General features: G+C 42.3%; 1 protein-coding gene across 1 annotated transcript in view; it reads right to left on the bottom strand.

Moving 5' to 3' along the window:
- Nucleotides 1-4,626: 4,626 nt before the first annotated feature.
- LOC130393420 (capping protein, Arp2/3 and myosin-I linker protein 3-like) overlaps nt 4,627-27,728 on the bottom strand; it is a 61,539-nt gene continuing 38,437 nt past the window's right edge. Inside the window, exons 12-21 of the mRNA XM_056604108.1 lie at nt 20,649-20,836; nt 20,014-20,093; nt 19,463-19,633; nt 18,535-18,733; nt 17,677-18,415; nt 17,275-17,369; nt 16,679-16,805; nt 5,917-5,988; nt 5,717-5,821; nt 4,627-4,981 (exon numbers count right to left, since the gene is read on the bottom strand). Of these exons, the coding sequence (XP_056460083.1) occupies nt 4,917-4,981; nt 5,717-5,821; nt 5,917-5,988; nt 16,679-16,805; nt 17,275-17,369; nt 17,677-18,415; nt 18,535-18,733; nt 19,463-19,633; nt 20,014-20,093; nt 20,649-20,836 (1,841 nt within the window). The 3' untranslated portion in view covers nt 4,627-4,916. The remainder of the gene's footprint in view (nt 4,982-5,716; nt 5,822-5,916; nt 5,989-16,678; nt 16,806-17,274; nt 17,370-17,676; nt 18,416-18,534; nt 18,734-19,462; nt 19,634-20,013; nt 20,094-20,648; nt 20,837-27,728) is intronic.

Genomic DNA, 27,728 nt, shown 5'->3' on the forward strand with positions numbered 1-27,728 from the left:
TGGCGCTGTTGTCACTCACAGAATTGATTTCAGGAAAACAGCTCGTTTTGCAATGTTCTTCTTGTCAATCAGTGCGGGGGCGAATCATTAGGTCAGCAAGGGGAGGGCCTTGGAAGAACAGGAGGGTGGGGGCTTACACGTGAGAGAGACCTGTTGGGGGTTGCCCGGGTAACCAGTGTTTTGTTTTGTGTGGGATTTTTGCCGTTGATTACGGTTTCAGTGTCCTCGCATGTCTGCAAGCGACTCAACATTTTTCAAGTATAAATGTCTTTCATCTATACTTGAAAATAGAGTATTTTGTTTTACCATGCGTTTAATCAGACATTAAGTATCAGGTCTATTTTGTTGACCATTAGCAGATGCAGGTTAACAAAGGACAACGATACATATATGATCTGTCCGTATATATGACCGTTCTATATGTACGGCCTCTCTAACTAATAATTCAGGTTTTCTAGTTAAATGTGTCTGCATCATATGTGAGCTCCATGGGAGAGAGAACAGAAGCACAGGCTAATCCCCCAATATGAGCTTACTTGCTTATATTCTTGCATGGCTTTACTCTACCCACACACGTCCTCTTCTTAGCTCCCCTTTCCCCTCACACTTTATGTCATATCACGTTGCCTAGTAACAGCAAGAGGATGAGGAGGACAAAGATGTTTTCCCGCTGTATCCCTTGTGATGTGTGATGTAGACATATGTGCCTTGCAATCAGAACAACAAGGGACATGATTAAAGTATAAATTTTAAGAAAACAATATCCCTGGACTTTTGTTTATTGTTTAAACACGTCTAGGTTAAGAGAAAATGCTGATCTGTACGACCATGACACTGTACTATTGTATAACAATCTGGGCTGATTACATTGATCATGTCCCACATGAGTATGAAATACCAAACTGTCCACCTCGAGTTTCAAATGCACCCTTAAAGATTGATCTCATATTGTTTTCCCACACAGTGGACATGTTGTAAGCCGGTTGAGGGCCCGTATAATTACCTAATAAAACGAATGTGAACTAGTTTAAATTATTACTTTTAGTAATGGTTGGGTGAGCAGCAGGGGATAAAAGACTCAAAAGCACGAGGCAGATGTCTGTGTAGATAGATTGGTCCTTTACTAGTGATAGTTTGGTACACGTGAAATCAGTAGATCCGTCAAACAATCTGTCAGGGAGAAGGCAAAGGCGTAGTCGGGAGTCAAGGATTCAGAAATCCAGGAACCATGAATATTGCTAGGAAAATGCTGGGATGCTTGATACAAAGACAAACTGGCTCAGATGAAGGGAAACACACTGAATAAATACACAAGGAGGGGAATGTTGATGAGGGACAGGTCAAAAAAATTAAGGTGAGTGAGGACAATCAGGGAAACTTAAGGATGGGGAGTGAAAACAGTCAACGAAGGGGGTGATGTGTGACACATTTCAATTATATAAACATATCAGAAATAGGCTAATAAACCTACGTAGTCCTATATTTTGGATCAGACATTTTATGAATCCATCTGAATGCTGCATCAAATGCCAACAAAAAGTACAGTAGGCTATCAAGACACCAAAAAATATATATATACTTTGGGCTGATTCGCAAAGATTAGATTCTAGTCCATGATTTAAATCATTGAATACAATTTAATCTAAAAGCCTGGTTGCCAATGACAACATCTTTGATGACTGTTTGGTCTGAAGAGCTTCCTACTATTTATAGGGACCAGTCGCCCCCTACTGACGGGCAATCGGTTCATCATGTCAATTAGATGCCGTTTCTTAGAAATCAGAGAGATGTATAGCAGGTGCATCTCAATCAATTTCAGTATTGTGGAAAAGTTAATACATTCCCATTATTCAATAAAAAGTGATCTCATATTATATAGATGCTTAACACCCAAAGGGAAATATTTCAAGCTTTTATTTGTATTCTTCTTGATGATATGGTTTACAGCTCATGACAACCCCAAATTCAGTATCTCAGAAATTTTGAATATTGTGAAAAAGTTCAATATTGTTGACTCAAGGTGACAGCTAATTACGTCAAAATACCTGCAAGGTTTCCTGATCCTTTTCATGGTCTCTCAGTCCAACACTCAGTCTGGTTCAGGCTTCATAACCATTGGGAAGACCGCTGACTTGACAGTATGGGTGGGAATCTCTTGGCACCTCACGATTCGATTCGCTTCCAGTTATGAGGTCAATCAACGATTCGATTCTGAAGCGATTATCGATGCAACAATTTTTTTTATGTACATTTCCATGCGTGATTTAAAAAAATATATATATACATCTGGGTTTGCTACTCAGAGTTTGCTAATAACTTCCTACTTTTGTGATGATCATTAAAGACATCAACAGATGAATTAACTTATCTAATATTTCATAAGAGAGAAAGCTTTTGTCACAAATATGACTTTCTATGAACAATGCAATAATCAATGCAGCTTGCATTAAAACACAATATGGAAGCATGCAAAAAATAGGTTTCAGTTTTATTTTATTTCTAATCTTTCTTTTCTATGTCATTATAGGAAAAGCTGCTCTTGAATTAGAAGGAGTTCTTGTGTCTGGCTGTGAGTTTGCATGCATGCTATGTGTAGGCTGAATCGCAATCGTGTCAAGACTAATCAGATTGGCCAATACACACTGAAGATAAATTCAATGATTTTAAAATTACAAAAATGATCCCTCTCTGGCAAACAGAATGTTGCAGCAGGCAAAAAAAATTCTAATTCTTTTTTCTTTTTCATTCAGATTATTAATTTATCTGCATCGAGACAGAATCGTTCTAGCGAGGATCGCGATGCATCGAAGAATCGATTATTTTTCCCACCCCTACTTGACAGATGTGCAGAAGACAGTCATTGACACCCTCAACAAGGAGGGTAAGCCTCAAAAGGTCATCGCTAAAGAAGCTGGCTGTTCACAGAGAGCTGTATCCAAGCAAATTCACAGAAAGTTGAGTGGAAGGAGAAAGTGTGGCGGAAAAAGGTGCACATGCAACAGGGATAACTGTTGCCCTGAGAGTAAGTGCATCAAGAGCCACCATGCACAGACGTATCCAGGACATGGGCTTCTACAACTGTTGCATTCCTCGTCTCAAGCCACTCCTGAACCACAAACAACATCAGAAGTGTCTTCCTTAGGCTAAGATAACGGGTCTGTCGGTGAATGGTCTGTCCCTCATTTTATTTGGAAATCGAGGTCCCAGCGTCTTGAGGAAGAATGGAGAGGCACAGAATCCAAGTTGCTCGTTCAGTGTGAGGTTTCCACTGTCATTGATGATTTGGGGAGCAATTTCATCTTCTGGTGTTGGTCCACCGTGTTTTATCAAGTCCAAAGTCAACGCAGCCGTCTCAGGGTTTCTTAGAGCACTCCATGCTTTCTTCAGCTGATAAGCTTTATTGAGATGCTCATTTCATTTTCCAGCAAGACTTGGCACCTGCACACAATGCCAAATGTACCAATGCCTGGTTTAACCTGGTTTAACCATAGGATTACTGTGCTTGATTGGCCAGCAAACTCGCCTGATCTGAACCCCATAGAAAATGTATGGGGAATTGTCAAAAGGAAGATGAGAGAAACGAGACCCAACAATGCAGACGAGCTGAAGGCCGCTATCGAGGCAACCTGGGCTTCCTTAACACCTCAGCAGGGCCAAAAGCTGATAAACTACATGCCACTCCACACTCAGTATTTCATGCAAAAGGAGCCCCAACAAAGTACTGAGTGCATATACAAGACCATACTTTTCAGAAGGCCTACATTTCCATCGTAAAAATATTTTTTATCGTGTTATTCTCTGAGATACTGAATTTGGGTTTTTCCTGAGCTGACATCACTTATATGAATGCTATTATATTGATTCATCAAGTGTGAATGAATCAATATAATATCGAGTTTCACTTTAAAATTGAATTATTGAAATTAATTAACTTTTCTTTGTCCAATTAATTGAATTTCACCTGTTGTTGTATTCTCTTTTTAAATGTGTTTGTATTTCCACATGCATTGCATGTTTTACGTTAATTATTGTTCATTAATTTGTAATAAATGTGTGTTTACGTTTTTTTTTTAACTGAGAAACTAAATAACTTCTTACAAATAGGCTTAGAGGTGTTTGGTTATAGATTGGATTTCACAAGAGATAAAATAAGCAGTTTATCGAACTTCCCACACAAAAATCAAGGCTGCATGGTTAGTATTAATCAAAAGAACATTTGACACAATACATAGTTCATAATTTCTTCATGTTTTTAATTCATACAGCAAGTGTACAATATTGAACTTGTTATTTTTCTATAAAATATATGAATAAATTACCTTTCAGCCTCTTAAAGCAAAACTAGATAGAAAGTGTTTATTTTGTCAAGAAGCAAATTAATTTCAAGTTTCAACCAAGGCAATCGAATTCTTTGGCAGTCCAAAAAATAACTGCACATTTTTATGAAAAATCTAAAAGAAAGCCCTCAGACAAATGTCACTTCTGTTTGACAAAGAATTGCAGCTCCATGGCCAATCATTGGCAACGATCATTGGCTATATTATTTTCTTAAGTAGCAAAGACCATTCACATACTGGCAGTCACATACAGATTCAGCAGGTTTTATATGATGTGAGAGCGAGAGAATAAAGCAAACAGTATGAGCACACTACGCAGAGATAGAGAATGACAAAACATAAAAGACAGAAGAGGGACTGTTCAACCATATGAAAAGCAAAGGATGTGTCCCCCTTATGCATGTGGATGTCTGATTTCACACTTGTTCACGTTGTTCACTTGCTTGCCCTCGCATTCCGTTTCCAACCCCACCCCTACTCCCTGGCTGATGAAATGCTTGGCGGTTGTCATGGTGGACATCTCCTCGCTCTGATATGGAAGGCAGGCAATGGGGTTGACGACTCTCAGGACCCTCCTCACTACAGGTTGCCTTGTTCAGGTGCTGAGGAGAAGCTTTCTGTAGCGTGGTGGCCATGGTCGCGAGCTCCACAGGAAAAGATACAAGACAAGTAAACCCCATTACTACTACTACTACTACTACTGCTACTGCACACAGGGGTGAAAACGCACAACACTAAACCTATATGGACCCCAGACAAGAGAGATCACACAGCGGAGAGTGGTAATGCGTTAAGCCATCGGCTAAGGATAATGGATCCCATTAGTGCTGTTACAGTTTTAAAAATTGCTGAATCATGCAGGCCTATACTGTAACATATTTTTGTTGAAGTGTTTTAGTTTTTCAAATTTGGGCTGTAGGTGCAATAAATTCAGGGTACAATTGGATATCATTTTACATTTGACTATGGCTACATTCCTATGCTCTCTCACTACTCTCTCAAGCTGCTTCACACACACACACACACACACACACACACACACACACACACACACACACACACACACACACACACACACACACACACACACACACACACACACACACACACACACACACACACCCACACACACACACACACACACACACACACACACACACACACACACACACACACACAAAACCTTAATGGAAATACACAAACACGGCAACACAGAAACAGGCACACACACAAATGGAAACAGAGAAACACACACACAGAACACACAAACACAGACACACAAAGACAAACTCAACATGAACAAACACAAAAATGGAAAAACACAGACAAACACACGCTTAATACAGATAAATGCATGGTAGGAAGAAAGAGACAGGTACCAGACAGGTCCAGGGATTTATTTCTGTTCAGGGGTAGTCTAGGCTTTTTCACAGGGGGTTTGCGATTGGTGGGCTTCTCAAGATTATCCCTGTCCCTGTCAGTGCCTGAGATACGCAAGCACAGTAAAACACAAATATACAGTTAGATGCAGATAGACTTATAGCAGACGAACACGACCTAGGATACAATTTTAACATACCTGTGTCACATGACATCGCCTTCCTGTGCCTCCGAGGCTTAACAGGAGCCTGGGGTCGTATTCCTTCATCACCTGAACAAACATGCACCAAATAATAGTTTGAAAATGATTGGGGCCTGTTCTTTATAATTGTCAGCCTTTGAAAAGAAAATGGAAAGCATACACAGATTTTAAATCTGTGTATGGTTCGTTCTTTGAATATTTCGATTTAAAACAAAATCAGAAAAAACATTAAAATCTGTGTATGGTTCGTTCTTTGAATATTCAGATTTAAAACAAAATCAGAAAAACCAAATAAGAGTTGTTCTTTGGTTTTTCTGATTTGGTTTTGAAACGGAAAAAGGGCAAAAGGAATAAACAAATAAACAGCATTTCATTTGTGTTTGTGTTTTGTTTGTTGGTTTTTTAAACCCGAAACAGAAAAACAAAAATAGATACATTTGTAGGCTACACCAGAAGGCAGAACGCAGCGAGCGAAGAAAAAAGAGCCTACCACCTAAACCAGCAATAGGCTGTCCAATTATATTTAGCCTTAGTTATGGGTCCGTGTATATTTTGGTAATTGGATTTTCCCTTTATGAATGGGAATTACAAAACAAAAAATGACTGGTTTATTTGACCTTCGTTTTGAAGCCCAAAACCAACAATTGAATTGCACAGCATTTTTCTTTCATTATCGTTTTTTAAATACACTTTACAAAATGAAATTCAAAGTCAACAGGAACGAAAAAACGGACCAAAAACAAGCATTATTCATATTCTCGCACCGGAAGCCGCTATTCAGACTGTAATAAAGCGTGAATAATGCGAGAATAATGTCTTTGGAGCCCTACTCAGATATTAGTCTAGAATTGGCAAAACAAGGCCTGTCATCGTCAGAAATCTCTGCGCGCATTTCAGTGGAAAGCGGGGGCGGAAGAGGATTTTCTGATCGAAATGTGCGAAAATTCTGTGCTGAAAACGGCGCAAACTTGAGGGGGTTGCCCGAGGAACATCTGGAGTTGGAGGTGGCAAAAGCCATAGCCGAGGTATGAAAACTTCTTCTTTGATAGGCCGATGTGTGTGCATGTGCAAAGCAATTTATTTCGATTTTGGAATGGTAAAAACATAGGCCTATTTGTTGTTTTCTAGACGGGACCAACATTTGGTAGAAAAATGATGAAGGGGTACCTCGCCGTGAAAGGGGTACATGCTGCAGAGACACGTATAGGATCAGTGCTTAGAACTATACACCGACCTTACAATGAAGCAAGACGTCAGGTAGGCTATACAAATTCAAGATGTTTCAGGTAGCGGTGTGTCACTTATCTACTGTCGTACTTCAGTGCTAGCCTATAACCATCACAATTACTAACACATGCACTTGCTTTCAATGACGCTGATGAGAAATCAATTCATGGATCAGTGATTATAGTGTGCATAGCCCAAAAGTGTAAGGTCATCCTGCCTTGAGCCTGCCTCCCTCCAATGCAGCAACCCCACCCTGCCACCCAGTGGTCATATAATATCATTACATCCTCCTTTCTCTGAGGTGGGCCAATGGCCATAAAACTAGACATGGATGCTTAACATAAGTCCATTCCACACATCAATTAAACATATCATTACATCCTCCTCTCTGAAGGTTATTCAACAGTAAAATAGTCCATTGGCTAAAAAAAGAGTCCAAAGACTCCATTAGCCATATCCAGACTGAACCTGTAAGTTAAACAGCCAAGCATGAAACATTCAGAAAAACTTTTAACACACAGTAGTACTGACTCAAGTAAGGAAGTTGAAGGCGTACTGTGTCCGGATCTGTTGAGAATAGTGTAGAAGCTTACGTTTGTGGAATTGTCACATTATTTTTTGTCTTCTTTTAGGGTTCTCGCAACCTCAACCCCATACCATACCAAGCAGACTACATGGGACAGAAGGTTCATATGGACCAGAATGAAAAGTTGGCAATGTTTGGGGTTACACATGTTGTAGCCATTGATGGCTATAGCAAAAAGATTGTTGGTCACTCCACCATGGCCATAAAAAATAACCTTGTCATCTATGAAGATGTTTTCAGGTAACAGCATGTAATGACATTTAACAGTATTCTATCATTTATGTGAGCCAAGCCGGATGCTGGCGAATATATCAATATGGTATCAAGATTGTGATATGCACTATCTAGACTATGTGATTTTGGATGTCCTACTAAGAAAAGCTGCGTAGTCCCCTATAACTGACACTCTTATACTGCCATTGGAAATAGTATCCGACATAGGCGAATGTGACAATATGCTGTCAGCTTAACAGTTACTTTATAACTGAATCATTTATATATTAAAGAGAAGAACTGATTTTGAATGGTTAAATTTGAAAAGCTTTGCTCAAATTAAAACCACGTTTTTCATCCAATAGGCCTGCAATACTAGCTAATGGGATGTGGGACCAGGTCCGCGTGGATCATGGGAAGGAATTTTTCAGGACACTCTCCATTCAGGAGCTGCTATCATCTCATCGCTACGATCAGGAGAGAAGACCTTACTTGCAAACTCCATCCACAAGGGTACAGTTCGGTAGTTTCTATAGTTGCTTCACCAACACACACTGTGGCTATCCCTGTTGAAATGTTGTTAATATTTTGTATTGTTTGTTATTTAGATACAGTAATTTGTTTTTAGCAGCATGCAGTCTTCTTTTTCAGAATTGCTATGCTTTCCAACTTGTATGATAAGCAGAACACTTTTCTGGCAAGTCTGCAGATTTGGTTGAGTTACTGAGAATTCTGCAAAATGTACTGTTGACATTTTTTTCATTTGACCATTGGAATAAATTAATATGTTTTTGCCTCACATTCAGAATCACACAGTTGAACGAATCTGGCCGGAGATAAATAGTCGTGTCAACTACCCCCTGAAGAAAGCCCTTCTGCAGTTGGTGGACCAGGAATTACTAGACATGGATGACAGCCTTGTCAAATACTGTGTGTCCTGCCTGACTGGTCAGCTGTGCCAGATTGGTATTACAAGAGTGGTAGAGTCTTGGAATGCTCATCGAATTCCAGGTAAAATAACCAGTATTGCAAACATTAAAATAATTACAACAGAATTAAAAACAGACACACATAAGTCTCAATGTCAACAGTATGTCTTTATTTTACAGGTAAAGGAACACCAAATGACTTGGCTGGCAGTGGGTGTCCCAAAAAAATCCCACAGGAACTGTTGCCTCACTCAGCTGAAGCAGCAGAACTCTACAGACAACAGCTGGGATCCTCCCTGACACCACAATCTACCTTTGGAGTAGATCCATTTTTAACAGAAGAAGACAAACTAATGGCTGAGAACCAGTTTGCAGAACAATATTCTGACATTTCTGAACTGATGTCTAGAGCTGTCAACAATGATTTCACACCATACAAAGAGGCGCTTCTCTTTCTCATTACCACAACTCGGCGCAATGTGTAAAAAAAATTGTTGGCACTTGTAAAGCATGTAAGAAGAACGTAAATGAGTGGAACTGGTGGCAGTGGGCGTTTGAACTCTGACCCAATTTTAAAATAAATAAAACAAAAACAAAAAACACTCCGTTACCTGCCTGTTTGTGAGTAAACAAATGCATATTATTCCTCTTCAAAAAGAGACCTCAGGACAGACAGTGCCTCTGATAGGCCCTTAACCTCAAACATGCCGTTTCCTTCAACACTTCCCCTACATTTTGCACAGGTGTCTGAGCTCCTAAGCCACTCCTCCACACAAGTTTTGCAGCCAATGAGGTTTTGGCAACACTGCGTGTAGAGTGGCTCCGTCATCAACTCTAAAACACCAAATGAGAAAAACGAGTCAATTTATGCTTGTGTGTCCTCAGTTAAATGTTCTTGGTGTATTGGATGAGCATTATGTAACACAACTTTGTTAATTATAAAAATATCTGTTACTGTATATCACAAAAAATAAAGTGGCTGGCACACAGCAGACCTTAGTTAGATGATATAAAACATGTGTTTATTTGTAACTCTGAAATTGTGGCACACACCATATAAAGTAGATCCATTGGATACTTACTCAAGCAAAAAGCACAGGAGAACCCGTGCTTAATGGCCTGTAGCTGTGAATGAGTCAGGGTCAGTCTTTGAACTGCAGCCAGACTGGTGAGCTCCCTGATTGCTAAAGTGACATCCGGGAGACTGAGATGCAAGAACCAGCTCTTCAATTTTGTCTGTGACCTCTGCAATGCCTCCAACCTCTTCATTTTTCTGGCTGTTTCACAGAGGATAGAACAAAACATAGAGGTTAGATATGTACTTGATGTGGTGAGCAGGATTGGAGATGGTGGGGGAGAAGCTTAACCTTTGCAAAAAAAAAAAAAGTAGGCCTATTTGATTTATAAACGTAGAGCTGCCATTTAGGAAATGTATTTGACAGGCTTTCATACTTTAAGGGCAAGTTGGTTTCTTAGTGGCAGACAGGGTATAAGGGAATGCTAACCCAATGTATGGTGTGGCCTATACAGAGATGGCAATGGCAAAATTGTCTGAAAAGTCAAGTAAAGATTAATCTAACAGAAAAAAAAAAAAAAAAAAGCACATTTCAGTGTAAATGAGCCTACCTCATTCTCCTCCTTTTGGTGCCCTGCAGCTCTGTAAAGTCCTTTTCTGGAACAGCAAGAATCTTTCTTGCATTTTGTCTCCAATAAGGCGACCCTTGGAGTAGGAGTGGAAACCAGGAGAAAACATTTCAGCTGAAGTGGATCACTCATTCATAATCAAAAGCATAGACTCAAAACAGAAACTTTTTTTTTTACGTTACCCACCTGTTGTTCCCTCTGACTCCACAATGGCGTTGCCCTGTGCATCAGTCAGTATTAAAGGCTCATGACTTCCAATGGCATCCTGTACTTTGGTGGCAATCCCCTGAAGAGAAGCCTCGCACTCTGCAAACCTCACCATCACCATTCTGCTAGGATTCAGCTTCCCACCAACCACCTCAGCAAGGTACACTGACCTGTTTATGGGAGGGACGTGAGAGCAGTCTTTCACAAGAGCAAGCGCACACAGAGAGAAACACACACGGTATATCACAAATCAATTTACTCCAAAACAGAACTATAATGCGTGTGTGTCACATTTATTCTGGGGGGGCATTGCCCTCTTTGCATCTATAGGAAAATCGCCACAGTATATTATTTCTGGTTTCATACGTGACTTAAAAGTCACCTTTGAAATATTTTGGAAGTGGCTCTGGGGAGAGCAGCTGAGGCACCCTGCAGTGAACCACTGGTAACTGTACTGGAACGTCTTGAGAAGGCAAAGCGTTGCCCCGTTGTGCTTGACCCTGGGGCGACATCGTCCTCGCCGTGTACTTCATAATGCCCCCTTGGACTCAGGTCTAGTGAGCTGAAAACGCCCGACGACTCTCCAGCAAATATAGCCACATTGGAGTCACTTGAGACCTAAAAAATACACAAGTTAAATAACATTAGCCAGCTAGGCCTAATATTAGAGGTATCATGGCGTTTTCAAAACCTGATTTATTCAAGGTTATGAGGATAGCGCTCCAAACTAACTGGCCAAACATTTCATTATTTCTACATTTGAAGTTGAAAAAAAAAGAGCTACCATGACGAGCACAGTAGGCTAAATTAGGCTAGTGGCTCTGATATTACTATCATTATAATTATTAGTAGTAGGCTAGTGGTAGTAAGCTAGTAGTAGGCCTAGTCGTATTTTTTTACCTACCTGAAAGATCCGACTTAACTTAAGGTTGGTCATGTCCTCGTTGCGCAAACAAACTCTTTTGTTCTTTCTGAACAAAATATACTGATCCATCCTCGCAGCTGCCGTCAACGTCATAAGGCTATCCTTTATAGTCCCGGACCATGCGCTCCTGTCTGACTTCCGGTGCGAGAATATGAATAATGCTTGTTTTTGGTCAGTTTTTTCGTTCCTGTTGACTTTGAATTTCATTTTGTAAAGTGTAATTAAAAAATGAAAATGAAAGAAAAATGCTGAGTAATTCAATTGTTGGTTTTGGGCTTCAAAACGAAAGTCAAATAAACCAGTCGTTTTTTGTTTTGTAATTCCCATTCATAAAGGGAAAATCCAATTACCAAAATATACACGGACCGTTATGGAGCAAGGTACGTCTTGTTACTCTGTTTTCTGGGAATAATTGACGCAAGCAGAAACCAGAAAACAGGCAGTTTTTTCGTTTTGACAAGAAAACGAAAATGTAAATTTCAGTTCGTTAATTCGTATTTTGGTTCTTACTGAGCGAAACGAATATACCACTCAATATCTGGTTTCCGCCGGTGGGCGGGTCCTCTTATTGGCTAGCGTGCTTCATTGCCCTGTGCTCTTCATAATAGAAGTTCTTCCGTTTGATAATGTCGACAAAAATATTACTGTATTATAGACACTAGCAGACACAGAGGACCACATCACCCACAGTCAAGACTGACACGGCTTCAAATAACAATAATAGTATTCATAATCATTTGAAAATGAGAATTTATGAAGTTATGATGACTTCAGTGCAGTTGATGTTTAGCCACAGTTAATACATGCAGAGCAGACCTGCGATCGCTGGCTGCTGATTTCCTCACAGCCTGAGAGCTATGAGGAATACAAGTGATCACAACACATTTCTGACAGCTGAAAATTGCGCATTTGTTGACCTTTATCCATTTAAAGTAAACAAATTATTTTTTCTTGTTGAGATATTTTATATTGTTACAGAATGCGAGTGCGTGTTATATTGAAAGCGAGGCTGGGTGTGCCTATGAATATAGGCTACAGTGAGTTTTTTAAGGTGCTGTACAAGCAAATCATATTGTCTACTCTGTACAGTGACAGGGAGTGTAAAGTAACCTACTGCATTCAATATCGAATAGGCTACTGTAGCCTACACTATGTACAAATGGTTTTGCTCATGGCAGTTGTGACAGTCATTGACTACATGAATAGAGATTCTTATAGAGGTCTTATAGTCAAACGGTATAGGGTATATACAAATTTTTATGTGTTTAGGCCAGTTATGAGATCTAGTTAACATCATTAAAAGACATTTCCAAACACATTAAAGAAAAGAAAAAAACAAAAGCAAAGAGCAAACTCTTTGTATTCCAGCTGTTTTTTTTGTGATGTTTTATGATGTTTCAATGTTGCCTTGGTAATGTGTTAGACAGCTTAGATGTTCTTAGATGTTTTGTTAACCTGATTCCTATCCCACTCTGTTTAAGTAAAAGTGTGCTACTGCTGCAAAATCTCTTTGCTTTTGTTTTTTTCTTTTCTTTAATGTGTTTGGAAATTACTTTTAATGATGTTAACTAGATCTCATAACTGGCCTAAACACATAAAAATTTGTATATACCCTATACCGTTTGACTATAAGACCTCTATAAGAATCTCTATTCATGTAGTCAGTCAATGATCAAACTAGTAGCATGAATATGAATTACAGTCCAAGCGGGTTAGGCAAGGCAAGGCAATTTTATTTTTATAGCCCGTTTTTACAAACAGTTTGTCTCAAAGGGCTTTACATAGCATGAGCATCATAACAACATCCTCTTCCCTTAAACCAGGGGTACTCAAGTAGAAATGATGAGGGGCCACACATTTTTTTTTCAGTGACTCAAGGGGCCGGTCGGTATACGTGTGACTGAGGCCGATATGCTCTGTTTTAGACGTAACGCGTAAGCACGTAAGATACATAACCCCCCCTTGCGCGGTAAAATATCCCCCCTTACGTGCTTAAGTGCGTCGGCCAAAATTCCTGACTATGCGACTAAAACACTACGGCCCTACGCAGCTCGCAAAGACTGTGATTGGCCAGCTAACCACATCCTTTCAGGAGTCTCACATTTCCGGTTTTACAGCATAATAGCGCCATTTTTAAAAGGCTGTGACAGAAGCAAATGAAGAATTTTGAAGAAGGAGAAGAAGAAAACACAAGAACGAATTATGATAATTATAAATATAAACAAGCCAGCCCACAGATTCGTTCGTTGCTCCCCCTACTGTTCTGGCGGAGAATCCCCTTGCAACACGCGCAATCCTTAAGGAACCTTAAAGGAACCGTAAATCAAAACTTGTCTAAAACAAGTCCCTTGTGTAAATTACGTGCTTACTTGACTGCTGCTGAGATGGACTGTCTGCCTCGAGTTTGGGAGGGCTGGAGCGGTCTGTGGGCTGGAGTGCTATCTGTTTATCGTTGCAACCCCTAGCCTCGTATTGAGATTGCGGCGCGCGGTTTCAAAATAAGAGCGCCCAGCACGATTTTTTTTTTTTTTTTTTTTTTTTTTTTTAATAATTAAAAAAACTTTTCAAAACAGCTCGAGGGCCATTAATAGACACCCCGCGGGCCACAAAAGGCCCGCGAGCCGCTACTTGAGTATGACTGCCTTAAACCCTCAAATCGACTGAGTAAAAACTCCCAGGAAAACCAAGGGGAAAAATTGCAGTTGGTTCAGACTGGGGGTGGAGCTGTGGAGAATATATGGAAACACAGAGAGACTGCGAGACGCCAAGGCCAAACTACAAGGTGCGAAAGGTGAGGGGGGGGGGGGGGGGGGTCTGCCTCTCTGACCCATGAGGAGAGCTGGTTCCACAGTAAAGGAGCCCAGTAACTGAATGCTCTACTTCCCAGTCTGTTTTTAGAGATACTGGGAGTCACTAACAGACCTGCATTCTGGGAGCCAATAAAAATCTTTGATAAGTCATAATAAAAATGACTCATTGTTGTGCATTTAAAGATGTAGATTATTACATTGCAGCATTATTTGGGGATGACAATACAAGACTTCCATGAATGTGCATTTGAAGGAGAGTTTGCTTTGTATTCCAGCTGGCAAATTTCTATAGGCTACTATAGATCCATTTCAAAACACGTTCCAAGTAGGCTATATGACAAAGCATAATACATCCTGGAATGAGTGAAGCTTGCCTGCTGACACGTTAAAATGACTGCCACAACTGCCATGAGCAAAGAGCAAAACCATTTGTACATAGTGTAGGCTACAGTAGCCTATTCAATATTGAATGAAGTAGGTTACTGTACACTCTTTGTCACTGTACAGAGTAGTCAATATGATTTGCTTGTACAGCACCTTAAAAAACTCACTGCAGCCTATATTCATAGGCACACCCAGCCTCGCTTTCAATATAACACACACTCGCTTTCTGTAATCACTGTCGGTAAATAATAATATGAAAACAATATAAAATATCTTCCAGCAAGAAAAAAGTATCTGTTTACTGTAAATGGATAAAGGTCAACAGATGCGCAACGCAGGGCTCTCCATTTTTGAACTGAGTTCAGAGTGAGATTTTGTCGCCGGGGGGGGGGGGGGGGGGGGGGGGGGGATATATTAATATGTGACTGCATACAAATTTGTCCACAGACATGGTGACTAATGTATGATAGCAGGCATTATTGGCCCTTAACACTGCCTCAAAAGGATATTGGCTTAAGCAACACCAGAGGCATATACTTTTCCCTGAACTTTTAAACGTTGCAAACGTGCAAAACATACATTATATTTATGTGGCATTCAGTCCAATGCTTAAAAATATATCTGTGGCATTCAGTAGGCCAATGCTGTGGTAAAGTGTGCAAAGTATGAGTATGAATATTTGATGGAGTATGAGTAAGTGTTTCCTTCTGTTACATAGATAGAACTTTATCAATCCCCTGCAGGAGAATGGAGAAATGTGTTAATGTTTGTCCCTATAAAACAATAATGGTAAAAAAAAAAATACAAAACATGACGGTAACTCTAAAGTCAAACCGTCCAATCTGAAGGCTTTACTTAACCACTCCCTCTACTCACTTCCAACAATGCAAAGCGAACAGAACTGAGTAGGGGAGGGCGTAGCCCAACTAGTTTGTGACAGACCCAGAGGAACGCAACGCAAATTAAATGTGAACATGTATTGAGGCTTTAATAAAATCCCGGACGATTTTGAAATTTCACCCGGACGTCAGTCTTGACTGTGGGTGGTGTGGTCCTCTGTGTCTGCCAGTGTCTATAATACAGTAATATTTTTGTCGACATTATCAAACGGAAGAACTTTTATTATGAAGAGCACAGGGCAATGAAGCACACTAGCCAATAAGAGGACCCGCCCACCGGCGGAAACCAGATATTGAGTGGTAAATTCGTTTCGCTCAGTAAGAACCAAAAAACGAATAAACGAACGTTTTCGTTTTCTTGTCAAAACTAAAAAACTAAAAAAATGGCTGGTTTCTGCTTGCGTCAATTATTCCCAGAAAACAGAGTAATAAAACGTACCTTGCTCCTCCTTGCTCCTCTAAATGCAGTTTATTTGTTAATTCCTTTTACCCTTTTTCCGATTCAAAACCAAATCAGAATAACCAAAAATCAACTCTGTTAATTGTTTTTTCTGATTTTGTTTTAAATCTGAATATCCAAAGAACGAACCATACACAGATTATTTTAGTTTCTCTTTTGTGTTATTTTGAATAATTGGATTGTGTCTTTATTTGTCCACTAATCTTTTTTATGTATTTTGTTGTATTGTGCACATGAAAATGTTCGATTGCATAAGCCTTGGCACCACTATCAAATCATCCTTATGTACAGTTCTGTTGTGAAGCAGTTGCATGAGTTGCTCTAGATATAATTCATTCATCATTCATAATTATTGCATATTATATCCTGTTTGATATTTGTGTATCTTGGTAAGATTTTATGTATGTCCAAAATCACCAAAAAGGTTTGAGTACTGAATTATGACAACTAGGCGGTGGAGCTCCTGTGCAAATACCTTGACTGGCAGCTCGGTAAGGCAATCCATGCAAAGCTCTGGTGTTAGGTGGCGGGACCGGCGGTGGAGGTAGGTGTCTATCGCTGTCTGAATTCTTAGGGAACGTCACATAGGACGACGTCTTTGGCTGTTTCTCAAACAACATACAAGAGGCAGAGAAATGTACACAGGATTTTCTTTACAACGCAATAAGCAATCCAATACATCACCATTCGTAATATAGATTAGAAATAAGCACCCATGCCAAATAGAAAGTTTAAAACAATAAATTCATCTAACCATTTGATTTTAAGGTTAATTACCCTTCTGCATGTGCTCATCAATTAAATTCTGCGTGATTTGTCGCAGATTTGTCAATAGTCTCTTGACCCAGAACCTGGCCTACAAAACTGGTCATCAACCCACAAGGAGCTACTTGTCAACGCCCCCACATGGATAGTCTCCTGTTGTACCAAGTGCACAATGGGGAGCTGACTGAAGTACCGAAGAGACTGAAAACACATTGGTGCATCAAAGTTTAACGTGATAAATACTGAAATCCTGAGTACAACAGTTGATGGTGGCATTTTGGAGAGGAAAACAAACTCCCTCCTCACCTTCTCTGGAATGGGAGGGTGTGGGCCCTCCAGGTCCCTCACTCCCTCCCTCTTCTCCATCCTCCCGGGATCCACTTCCTCTTCCTCCTCCACACCTGCGGATGACAGAGAAGCAAACAGATTTGTAGTGAGGAATGGTTACCAGATGGTAACTGCTCTGTCGGCGAGAAACAGTCTTTCTAAAGCACTTGATGAGAAACAGAACAGTCTCTATCAGAGTAGAGATAGTTGCATCTTAAATTAAGTCATGGCCTCAATTCACACTGGTGTAGTTTTTACGTAAATTTAGCAAACCGTGCCTACATTTTGTTTGCTGGTATCTTTAATTACTAAGCCACAAAAGCGTTAAATTTCCTGTTTTGTATTGACAAATGCTTGCTTAGAGAGACGGGAGGTGGGCACCTGAGCTAAGCCTGTGCAGGTGGCGTTTGGTACTCTGCAGGGGAGGATCTGGCTTAGACGCACAGGGAGCACTGCGGCTGGATGACACGTCCCCCCCTCCGCTCCTCCAGCCCTCTGATTGGCTCCGTCTATCCGATGGCGTTTCCTGCATGTGAAGCAGAGTTCGCTCCCCGACCACCAATGCAGCCAAGTCCAGGTTTCTTAAGGGATCTCCTTCCTGCTTGGTCGAGGGCGTCCAGTCTGATGTGTACGGAGGTAGTGGCCTCTGGGGCAGATGTGGCACCGGGCCAGACCTCTCAGTCTTCCTGCCGCTGCTGCCAGGCTGCCTCCCTTCCGTCCACATCCAGTCGATCGCGATGTCTGTGGACCTGTTCTCCGACCACGAGCGGTCCAGGTGCCTTCCCGTCGTCCACTGTCTCTCCAGCTTCCGGTCGATCTGCCTCTGGGCGTGGCGGTCCAGTGTCCACTGTTTGTCGGCGCGCCTGCTGTCGTAACATGCTCTCTCCGTCGGTTTGCTCTCCGCACGCGTTCTCTCTCTCTCTCCGTCCAACCGCTGTTGACCACAGAGAGGCCCGTCGGTGGCTGCCTCAGCGTGGCCGTCCCCCTGCCTCCCGTCCGGCTGCCGCGGTCCCTCTGCATGCCCCGATCCCTCCGTCGTCTTGAGTCTGTCCGATTGCTTGACATCGCCCCAAAGCCTACCATATTCTGGCTGCTGCAGCTCGGTGTCCAAAATGGATTTCTGTCCAAAACAAAGAAGAGCAGAAATAAGTTTTCAATAGCAACCATCAACCATGTTCTCAACAAGGCAGAACCCCCTTCTGGAACTCCCTCCAAAATCAAGGGTTGACCGGGGCATACCTCTTTGGGAGAATAAAACGGGTGTTTGATGCCCCCCATGCTTGTATGTGGTATGCCCTGTACCGGTGGCGGGCTCAGGACCAGGAATTTCTCCCACTGCGGGCCGTCCCCTCTCCTGTCTGTGGAAACTCCGGGCGACTCTGCCCTGGACTGGGTCCTGGGGGGCTGCAGCAACGTGTAAACGTTCTCCATGGCCGTCCTGTGGGTCACATACACTAGGAGCATGAGAGTGAAGACGAACCGCAGATGGTTCAATCTCACCAATGAGAGCACACATCCTGCTTCCTCGTTCCTACATGTGAGGAGTGCTTAACAGCCTACCAATGTGTTGAGGGAGAGTTAACACATAAGTGGAGTCATGGGAATCTTTTCTGTGCCCAATGATGCTGATGACGATTTGCAATCTGACAATCAATGTTTACACTTCTTTGCACTGGATTCTAGTCCTAGTATTTGTTTTGGGCCTGTTAGCTGCTGCACCGGCTGTCTTTTACATCTGTGTACACAGACGGGTGTCGGCCCATCTGCTAGGGCTTTTTCTCAGGATATCTGAGGTTTCTGAGCATTAGAATATTATATGCAAGAGATGCAACAACAGCAGTTGTCCAAATCAAGGGAACCCTAGCAGCCAATCGAGAAAATGTAATGGACTACAATATGTACTTTCAATGTTCACATTATTGTATACCTAATTAATTAATGATTATCATTTAATTTGGTTATGAATAGAGGGAAGCAAAAAAATTGTTTGTGGGAAACATTTGCTGGATTAATCCTCGCATCTGGCTGTATGTAAGAGTTGGCTACAAAAGCATTATTACCAATAGTGTCAGTCTCTTCTTTGGTTTACCTTTGTTTGTGGCCAAGTGAACTGTGTGTGCATGCCTGTGTATGTGTGCATGCATGAGCCAGGTATATGTTCACAAACCCGGTGGGTGCTATGGCAACAGCATGACACTCTTCGCTGAAAAGCTCTTCTCCTGATTCAGGCTCAGGATCCAGGGTCTGGTTGCGGTTTTTACGGAAGCTAAAGATGGACAGCATGTTGCTTCTCTTCTTTCTTCTCAGTGAGTTGGATTTGTGCAAAAACGAGAGTTGAATGAGAGAGAGAGAGAGAGAGAGAGAGAGAGAGAGAGAGAGAGAGAGAGAGAGAAAAAACGATTTGTCCCTCCTAAGGAGCAGTAATTTAATTTAATATATAGCTATTCAAAGCCTGCCCACCCGTATGCTTGTTATGCACAGTGCATAGACAACTGGAGTGTTGCTAGGTTACGCCTCTGTTGTTATTTTTCCAGGGTGCACTTAGAACTACAGATAATTCTAAATAATCTAAATTCAAAGGTAATACAATTAAAAGCATTACTTGGGCTGCTGAATTATGGTGCTGTCTTGATGAAATAACCACTCTATATTTCACGAGAGCATCTTAATTCATACAATCTCGGATTCTAAAAGTTGTAGATTAGATGGGAACAATACCTATCAGGGAGTACTCTTTTAGAATAGAAATCTGGTAGTCCATAATCAAGAGGGCTAACTCCTCCATTTTCACTGCAGTGCTGTGGGAACAAGCACACGCACAAAGTCACAGACACAAACACACACATTTGTATGATTATTTTTGAGAGGGCCATTAGGTTGTACTGGGTTTCATTTGCAAATGTTCTGAATGCAATAATATAAATGGATTGCTCTGGCTCGAGGAAGAGGACATTACCGAGTTGCACTGAATAATTTCATGTAGATTGCTCTTGACAAGGGAAAGAATTATTTACAAGCAAAGAGCAGTGCAATACCCTAGCGGCACAGCCAGACTGTGCACGGTTGTATTTAACATCTTGAGATTCAATCATGGTACTATAGAATGTGCCTGTGTGTGTGTGTGTGTGTGTGTGTGTGTGTGTGTGTGTGTGTGTGTGTGTGTGTGTGTGTGTGTGTGTGTGTGTGTGTGTGTGTGTGTGTGGGTGTGTGTGTGTGAGTACGTGGTGTGTGTGTGACCCCTACTGCTGAACATCAATAATCTCAGCGGGAGTTTTGACCGAGGTCTGGAGTGTGTTCAGAGATTCAGAGGAAACAGAAGCAGAGGAGGAAGAGGAAGATGGAACGTGACATACAGTGTCAGGGGGAAGGTGGCTGGCCCTGTGTCGCCGCGGGGGCTTGGGCCGGACCCGCGTGACGTGGAGCAATGGTGCACCCTGGGTAGGCAGCTCCGACAGACCCTCCCAGGATGCGGAACGGGATAGGGGTGAGGAGAAGGAGGGCATAGAGGTGGGTGGGGTAGAGCTGGAGTCATCACACAGGCCTGACACAGAAAGAGATGAAAAGTTTTTAGCATGCGTGTGTGTGTGTGTGTGTGTGTGTGTGTGTGTGTGTGTGTGTGTGTTTGTGTGTCAGGGTTTCTGCAGGTTTCAACAAGTTCAATTTTACACTTTTTAAGACGATTATGAATGCAATTTTATTTCAACTCAATACTGGCAAAAAAGGTACAAACGATATGAACGAAAATCAAAGTACCAGAATTTCTAGCAAAGTAAATATATGTTATCAAATTGAAAAGAATGTGACAACACAGAACTGTTCGTAAGAGATTATCTTCATTAAACAATGAAGATATTATCCTCAGATACCTAAACGTAGAACCTCCTAGAGACATTTTAGACTACTTAAATGTCTGCAATTAATGGTTAATCGAAATCGAAATGTCGGCTGCTGTATGTCGGGACTGTCAGAGAAAGTCTAAAACTTTTTGAAAATAAGTAACCAGATGTCTTACGGAGCACTCACCTGTACCGTGCCCGAGTACTTTTTCCCCCTAAAGTCTTGATCGTTTGGCTAGTGTGAGCACGCCATCCGTACTCAAGTACAGTTCAATTCTGTGGCCTCAGTACACTTCGGAGTGGTGTGCTCAGGCCACGGTACAGATGCTAATGAGCCGACACGTGCACACGCACGGATACGCAACCTGAGCTGGTTGCGTATGTACAAGAGGCAACCGGACTCAGGCCGAGTTGAGATTGCCTGATGTGAGCACAGGCCAGCGGCACAGTGGGGGGGGGGGGCAAGCGAGTCAGTTCGGCTTCCCCTCCTACGTAGGAAAGGGGCACATTTGAATATTACCCCTCACTTCCTCGTCCCCCTCCAATCAGAGCATAGATACGATTTTGTGAACGAGCGGAAGAGCACTGGGCGGAGATGTTGGCGTATTTCAGAGACAGGGAGATTCCATGCAAAAATTGATTTCTAATTTGTCAGTTTGCCATGTGACTGCCTGGCAGGGAGTCCGGCAGAACTGCCGGACTGCCGCCCAAGCAACCCCGCCAGAGCTTCGGCGGCGGCAGGCCGGGTAGGGGAGCTTCGCCGGCAGTCTGGCAGCTCAGCTCCAGGAGTACAATTCCTTTCTCCTCCATGTCATGGTTCTAGCTGGACAGAGAGTCAAAGCCAAAGTTCCTTTCCCCCAATTCTTCTCAACCATGGCCGAGATGACCCCCACTACGATTTTTTACTTGTTATGGAAGTCTTTTGCGCGCCGCTTTTTTGTTTATGCTTGCTAAACATGATTATTCTACCTTCTCTAGTCAACTTGCTTTTCTTTCCTGCTGAAGGGAGAAACAACTCGCGTCACGTCATCGCGACTCATCATGAATGACAGCTATCAAGGTGATTGGACAAATGATCCTTTCCTCCTCCCATACCAGCCACTCAGCGTTAGCCTACCTTACCGACCCGCCCCCGAGCTATTTCATTCACAAAAACAATACAGTTGCTGGACAGCTCCTTTTTTTTCTTCCTCCATGGGCCCCTGACGGCGTCTGGGCCCCGGTGCAGCTGCACCGGTTGCACCATCGATATTTGCGCCACTGAATGGAGCCAAATATTAATCACTATTGAGATCTCCAGGCCTTTCCTTTGTCTGGATTTTGATGAACCCCCGACACCTCATGTAAATGGCCCTTTATGGCGCATTTCCATCGGCGGGTGCGGGGCGGCAACCAATTCTTAGAAAAACCTCTTCTATTACCCATCAATTCAAGATACAATTGTAGTTATCCAAGGTTCATGTTCAGGGCTCCAGACTAACTTTTTCCTTGGGTGCACTAGTGCGCCTAAATCTTTAATTTGGGTGCACCAGCACGTATTTATGGTGCACGCAAGTTTTGAGTTGTTAAGGGGGAGGGGGGGGGCAACCCGGGCAGCTGCACCGGTTGCACTGTCGATATTTACGCCATTGATTAATAATATCTTGACCATTAAATAAATGCCTTAAAGGTCCCATGACATGCTATTTTATGTATTCTTTAATATAGGTATTAGTGGGCAACTAACACAGTATTCAAAGACGTTCCCTAAATTCAGCCGTGGTGCAGAGTTACAGCCACTCCGAGCCAGTCGCACATTGAGCTTCCCCCAAATGCGCTGTTTCGGTGGGCGTGTCAAGGAGGAGGGTGGGGGTGTGGCCCTGAGCAGCTTGCAGCCACCATGCGCTCTGTTTACAGTGGATGTATCGCAATGGCGAGGCGCACAGCCTTTAGCCGTGTTCTGTAAATATTCTAGAACACACGGGAGTCCTGGAGCTCTATATCTAAATATTATCATATAGCCTACACAGATATCTATATATCATATAATATATATTATCACGGCCAAAAGCTGTGTGAGCCGATATTATGAATCTCAAACGACCGCGTTGGGTTCTCCGACGTTCCTCCACATCAATGTGAATACACACACTGTAACGTGTTTCTTGTTGGTTCTTTGACGTGTCTTGTATTTCCACAACGAGACTGTCGTGGGGGTTATCTGAGCCATGGTTGAGAAGGAATTGGGGGAAAGGAACTTTGGTTTGACTCGCTGAAGTACATGAACTGCGACATGCCGCCGGTTGCCGCGAGGCACCATCGCCCGGCAGCGGGCAGCCGGCAGCGCGCGGTTCAGTCGACTTCAGGTTGATGTGAAAGTGGAAGAACCAGAGACGTCGCAGAACCCGACAAAGTCGTTTGTGATTCATAATATCGTCTGTAGGCGCACACAATATGTTATATGATATAGATATCTATGTATTATATGATATTATTTAGATATAGAGCTCCAGGACTGTAACGCAAGTGTTGTACACTTCCTTGTTATTTGGATAACCGTTCTGCTGTTGGTGTGATGGCGCATAACACGAATGAATGAATTGGGGGGAAGGAACTTTGGCTTTGACTCCCTCAAGAACATGAACCACGACATGGAGGAGAAAGGGATTGTTGGCGGCGAATGTCTCCCGCTTGAGCCCCACTGAGGGACCACCGCCGGAGGCGGAGGTGCATAAGCGCTGCCCGGCAAAGATCCCTTTCTCCTCCTTGTCTTGCTTCATGGTCTTGAGGGAGTCAAAGCCAAAGTTCCTTCCCCCCAATTCATTCTCAACCTTGGCTGAGATAACCCCCAATACGAGTCTCGTTGTAGAAATACCAGAGACGAGAGTCCGACGTGATGCGCCATCACACCAACAGCAGAACGGTTATCCAAATAACAAGGAAGTGTACAACACTTGCGTTACAGTCCTGCCAGCTCTATATCTAAATAATATCATATAATACATAGATATCTATATCATATAACATATTGTGTGCGCCTCCAGACGATATTATGAATCACAAACGACTTTGTCGGGTTCTGCGACGTCTCTGGTTCTTCCACTTTCACATCAACCTGAAGTCGACTGAACCGCGCGCTGCCTGCTGCCGGCTGCCCGCCGCCGGGGGATGGTGACTCGCGGCAACCGGCGGCATGTCGCAGTTCATGTACTTCAGCGAGTCAAACCAAAGTTCCTTTCCCCCAATTCCTTCTCAACCATGGCTCAGATAACCCCCACGACAGTCTCGTTGTGGAAATACAAGACACGTCAAAGAACCGACAAGAAACACTTGCGTTACAGTGTGTGTATTCACACACACACATGTGGCGCTCGCACGGTCGAGTCTCATTGGCGGGCCAACGTCTCTGGGCGGGCCAGGCAGAGTAAGGGGAGGAGCTGAGATTCCTGATGACGTCATGAGCACAGACATTCCAAACAGCGCGCTTGAGCCTCAGTTTTTTCGAAGGCGAGCAGAACAGCTAGTGCTAGTTTTACACCAAACGAAAGTTTTAGCCACTGGGGGACCATAGGCAGGCTAGGGAACTCATATTTATGTTAGAAAACCTCCCAAAGTGAGATTTTCATGTCATGGGACCTTTAAATAAATGCCAAATCTGTATCTCTCATAAAGAATATCGTCAGACAATGCCAAGGGAGCGGTTCTGTCCCGAAAAACCCTCTGTCTCTGGAGAGACGCCTGTACGATAAGTGTGCCGAGGTCCATGGGAACACCCACAAATGGTGACGCCATTATCGGAGGAGGGGCTAGGAAGCTGCGCACGCCGATATAAGTAGCCAATCTCCGGGTAGACTCGCTGAAAAGCTGCTCCCGACCAGGTTTGGTTGCGAGCGTAAGTCACCATGGTGATACAGCGACGCTTAAAGAGATCAACTTTCATAGTACAGCTAACCCAGGCTTTCAGTTCAACATACCTCGCTAACCCTCTAATCGAGCTTCGTAGTACAGGCCCCTGGATTGGGCTTCGCGGGTTTGTTTACCGGCGTTTCTATTGTTACCGGTCTTGCGTGTTCCAACGGTTTATTAGGTGTCTAATAAATCGCTGTGTAATCAATACTTCATTCACTGCCTCTTCCGTGGTTATTACAATATTATGAATAGACTGCTCTGTAAAAAAATAAATAATAATTATACCAGATACATTTTCAGTCGCACCGGTGCGCCCAAATAAAATATTTGGTCGCACTACCCCGAATTCTAGACGCATGTGCGCCCAAATTAGGCGCACTCTGGAGCCCTGATGTTGGTAACAGCCCAAGATTAATTATGTATTATCTATCAATTAACATAGTACTTTCCAATAAACTACTTTTTCTTATATAGTTATTGTTCATAGCTACACCCATTTTTAAAAGGTTTATTCGATTTACCTCAGAGAATACGGAATTGTTTTTATTTAAGTTGAAAAATTACAGCAATAACAGCCCCTGCAGGAACAGTTTTCCCCTAGTGTCATGGTACATCTTCTTAAATACTGGGTGTGAAGCCTTGTTTGTTTCCATGGTATTACCATTGTAGGATCAATAGGTCTAACTATTGAAGCTCAAGCTTGACGCTCCGTTTTCCCATCGACGCATACCTCATCCAATATCCACAAAAATAATCCACCGGACCAAGACGTGAAGTTTGAAAGGTTTAAGAGATAGAAAGAGATTGAGAGGTCAGAAAACTGTGTGGCTCCATGCTTGTTATTCCTGACTGTCTGTCACAGGTAGTTAACACAATTAAGTTCCTCTCAAACTTCAAAATAAAGTAACTAAATGTGCGCATACACCAAAAATATTGCAAGGGAATTTCTAAATAAAATTTGACATGTTCGAAATTACCACACCTGACTATTATATTATTTCACTTATGAAAATCCTGCAACCATGTTCTTTCCATATCCTTTGTATATGTAATTGCATTGTCCACGTAGTTAACTGGAACTTGTACCATATATGTTCTGCAACGTTACTAAGTAAAACATGACAATTTACCAAGTAAATAAGATGAAACTGTACTGTACACGAAAGCCATGTTTGTTTCCATGGTAATACCAGGCTCTTACCAAATAAGTTCTAACTGGTTATTCACTTTTTTTCGGGCAATGAACACAAATTTGTACCATATATGTTCTGCAACGTCAGTAAGTAAAACATGACAATTTACCCCAGTAAATAAGTCAAGTCAGGTTTATTTATATAGCACATTTCATATGGCATGCATAGGCACAATGTGCTTTGAGTGGAGAGATGTCATTCAATTATCTAAAATAAAAAAACACGCAAAAGAAAAGACAAAACAAACTGAAAAATAATAAAATAGAGTGTTTAAAAGCAAAGACCTGTAGGCTACTCATGAATTAAAAGCTAAAGAAAACAAATACGTTTTAAAATCCTTTTTAAAAGAGAGCGTTGATTGCGATGACTTTTATTCCAAAGGTAAGCTATTCCAGAGGATTGGAGCACAGTAACTAAAGGCACCATATGCTGCATTAGTGTTCATTCATGGCATCGTGAGGAGACATTTACTGGAGGACCTTAAGTAACGGGTTGGATCATAAAAAGAGATCATATCTGAAATATAGGGTGGGGCGAGGCTGTTTAATGATTTAAAGACAAGAAGGAGTATTTTGAACTCAATTCTTTGTTTTACTGGGAGCCAGTGAAGGGATTTAAGAATAGGAGTAATATGATTACATTTAGATATTCTAGTGAGTATTCTAGCAGCTGCATTTTGGATAAGTTGAAGTTTGTTTAAAGGTCCCATGACATGCTATTTTATGTATTCTTTAATATAGGTATTAGTGGGCAACTAACACAGTATTCAAAGACGTTCCCGAAATTCAGCCGTGGTGCAGAGTTACAGCCACTCCGAGCCAGTCGCACTTTGAGCTTCCCCCAAATGCGCTGTTTTGGTGTCTGTAGCTATAATGCAAATGAGGAGGAGCGAGGCGGGTCAAGGAGGTGGGTGGGGGTATGGCCCTGAGCAGCTTGCAGCCACGGTACCATGCGCTCTGTTTACAGTGGATGTATCGCAATGGCGAGGCGCACAGCCTTTAGCCGTGTTCTGTAAATATTCTAGAACACACGGGACTCCTGGAGCTCTATATCTAAATATTATCATATAGCCTACATAGATATCTATATCATATAATATATATTATCACGGCCAAAAGCTGTGTGAGCCGATATTATGAATCTCAAATGACCGCGTTGGGTTCTCCGACGTTCCTGGTTCTTCAACGTCCTCATCAATGTGAAGTAGACTGAACCGCGACAAGGAGGAGAAAGGGATCGTTGCCGGGCAGCGCTTAGGCACCTCCGCCTCTGGCGGTGGTCCCTCAGCGGGTCTCAAGCGGAAGACATTCGCCGCCAACAATCCCTTTCTCCTCCATGTCGTGGTTCATGTTCTTGAGGGAGTCAAAGCCAAAGTTCCTTCCCCCCAATTCATTCTCAACCTTGGCTGAGATAACCCCCAATACGAGTCTCGTTGTAGAAATACCAGAGACGAGAGTCCGACAGAACGGTTATCCAAATAACAAGGAAGTGTACAACACTTGCGTTACAGTCCTGG

The sequence above is a fragment of the Gadus chalcogrammus genome, chromosome 12 (genome assembly GCF_026213295.1).
Source record: "Gadus chalcogrammus isolate NIFS_2021 chromosome 12, NIFS_Gcha_1.0, whole genome shotgun sequence".
NCBI classification, from domain to species: Eukaryota; Metazoa; Chordata; class Actinopteri; order Gadiformes; family Gadidae; genus Gadus; species Gadus chalcogrammus.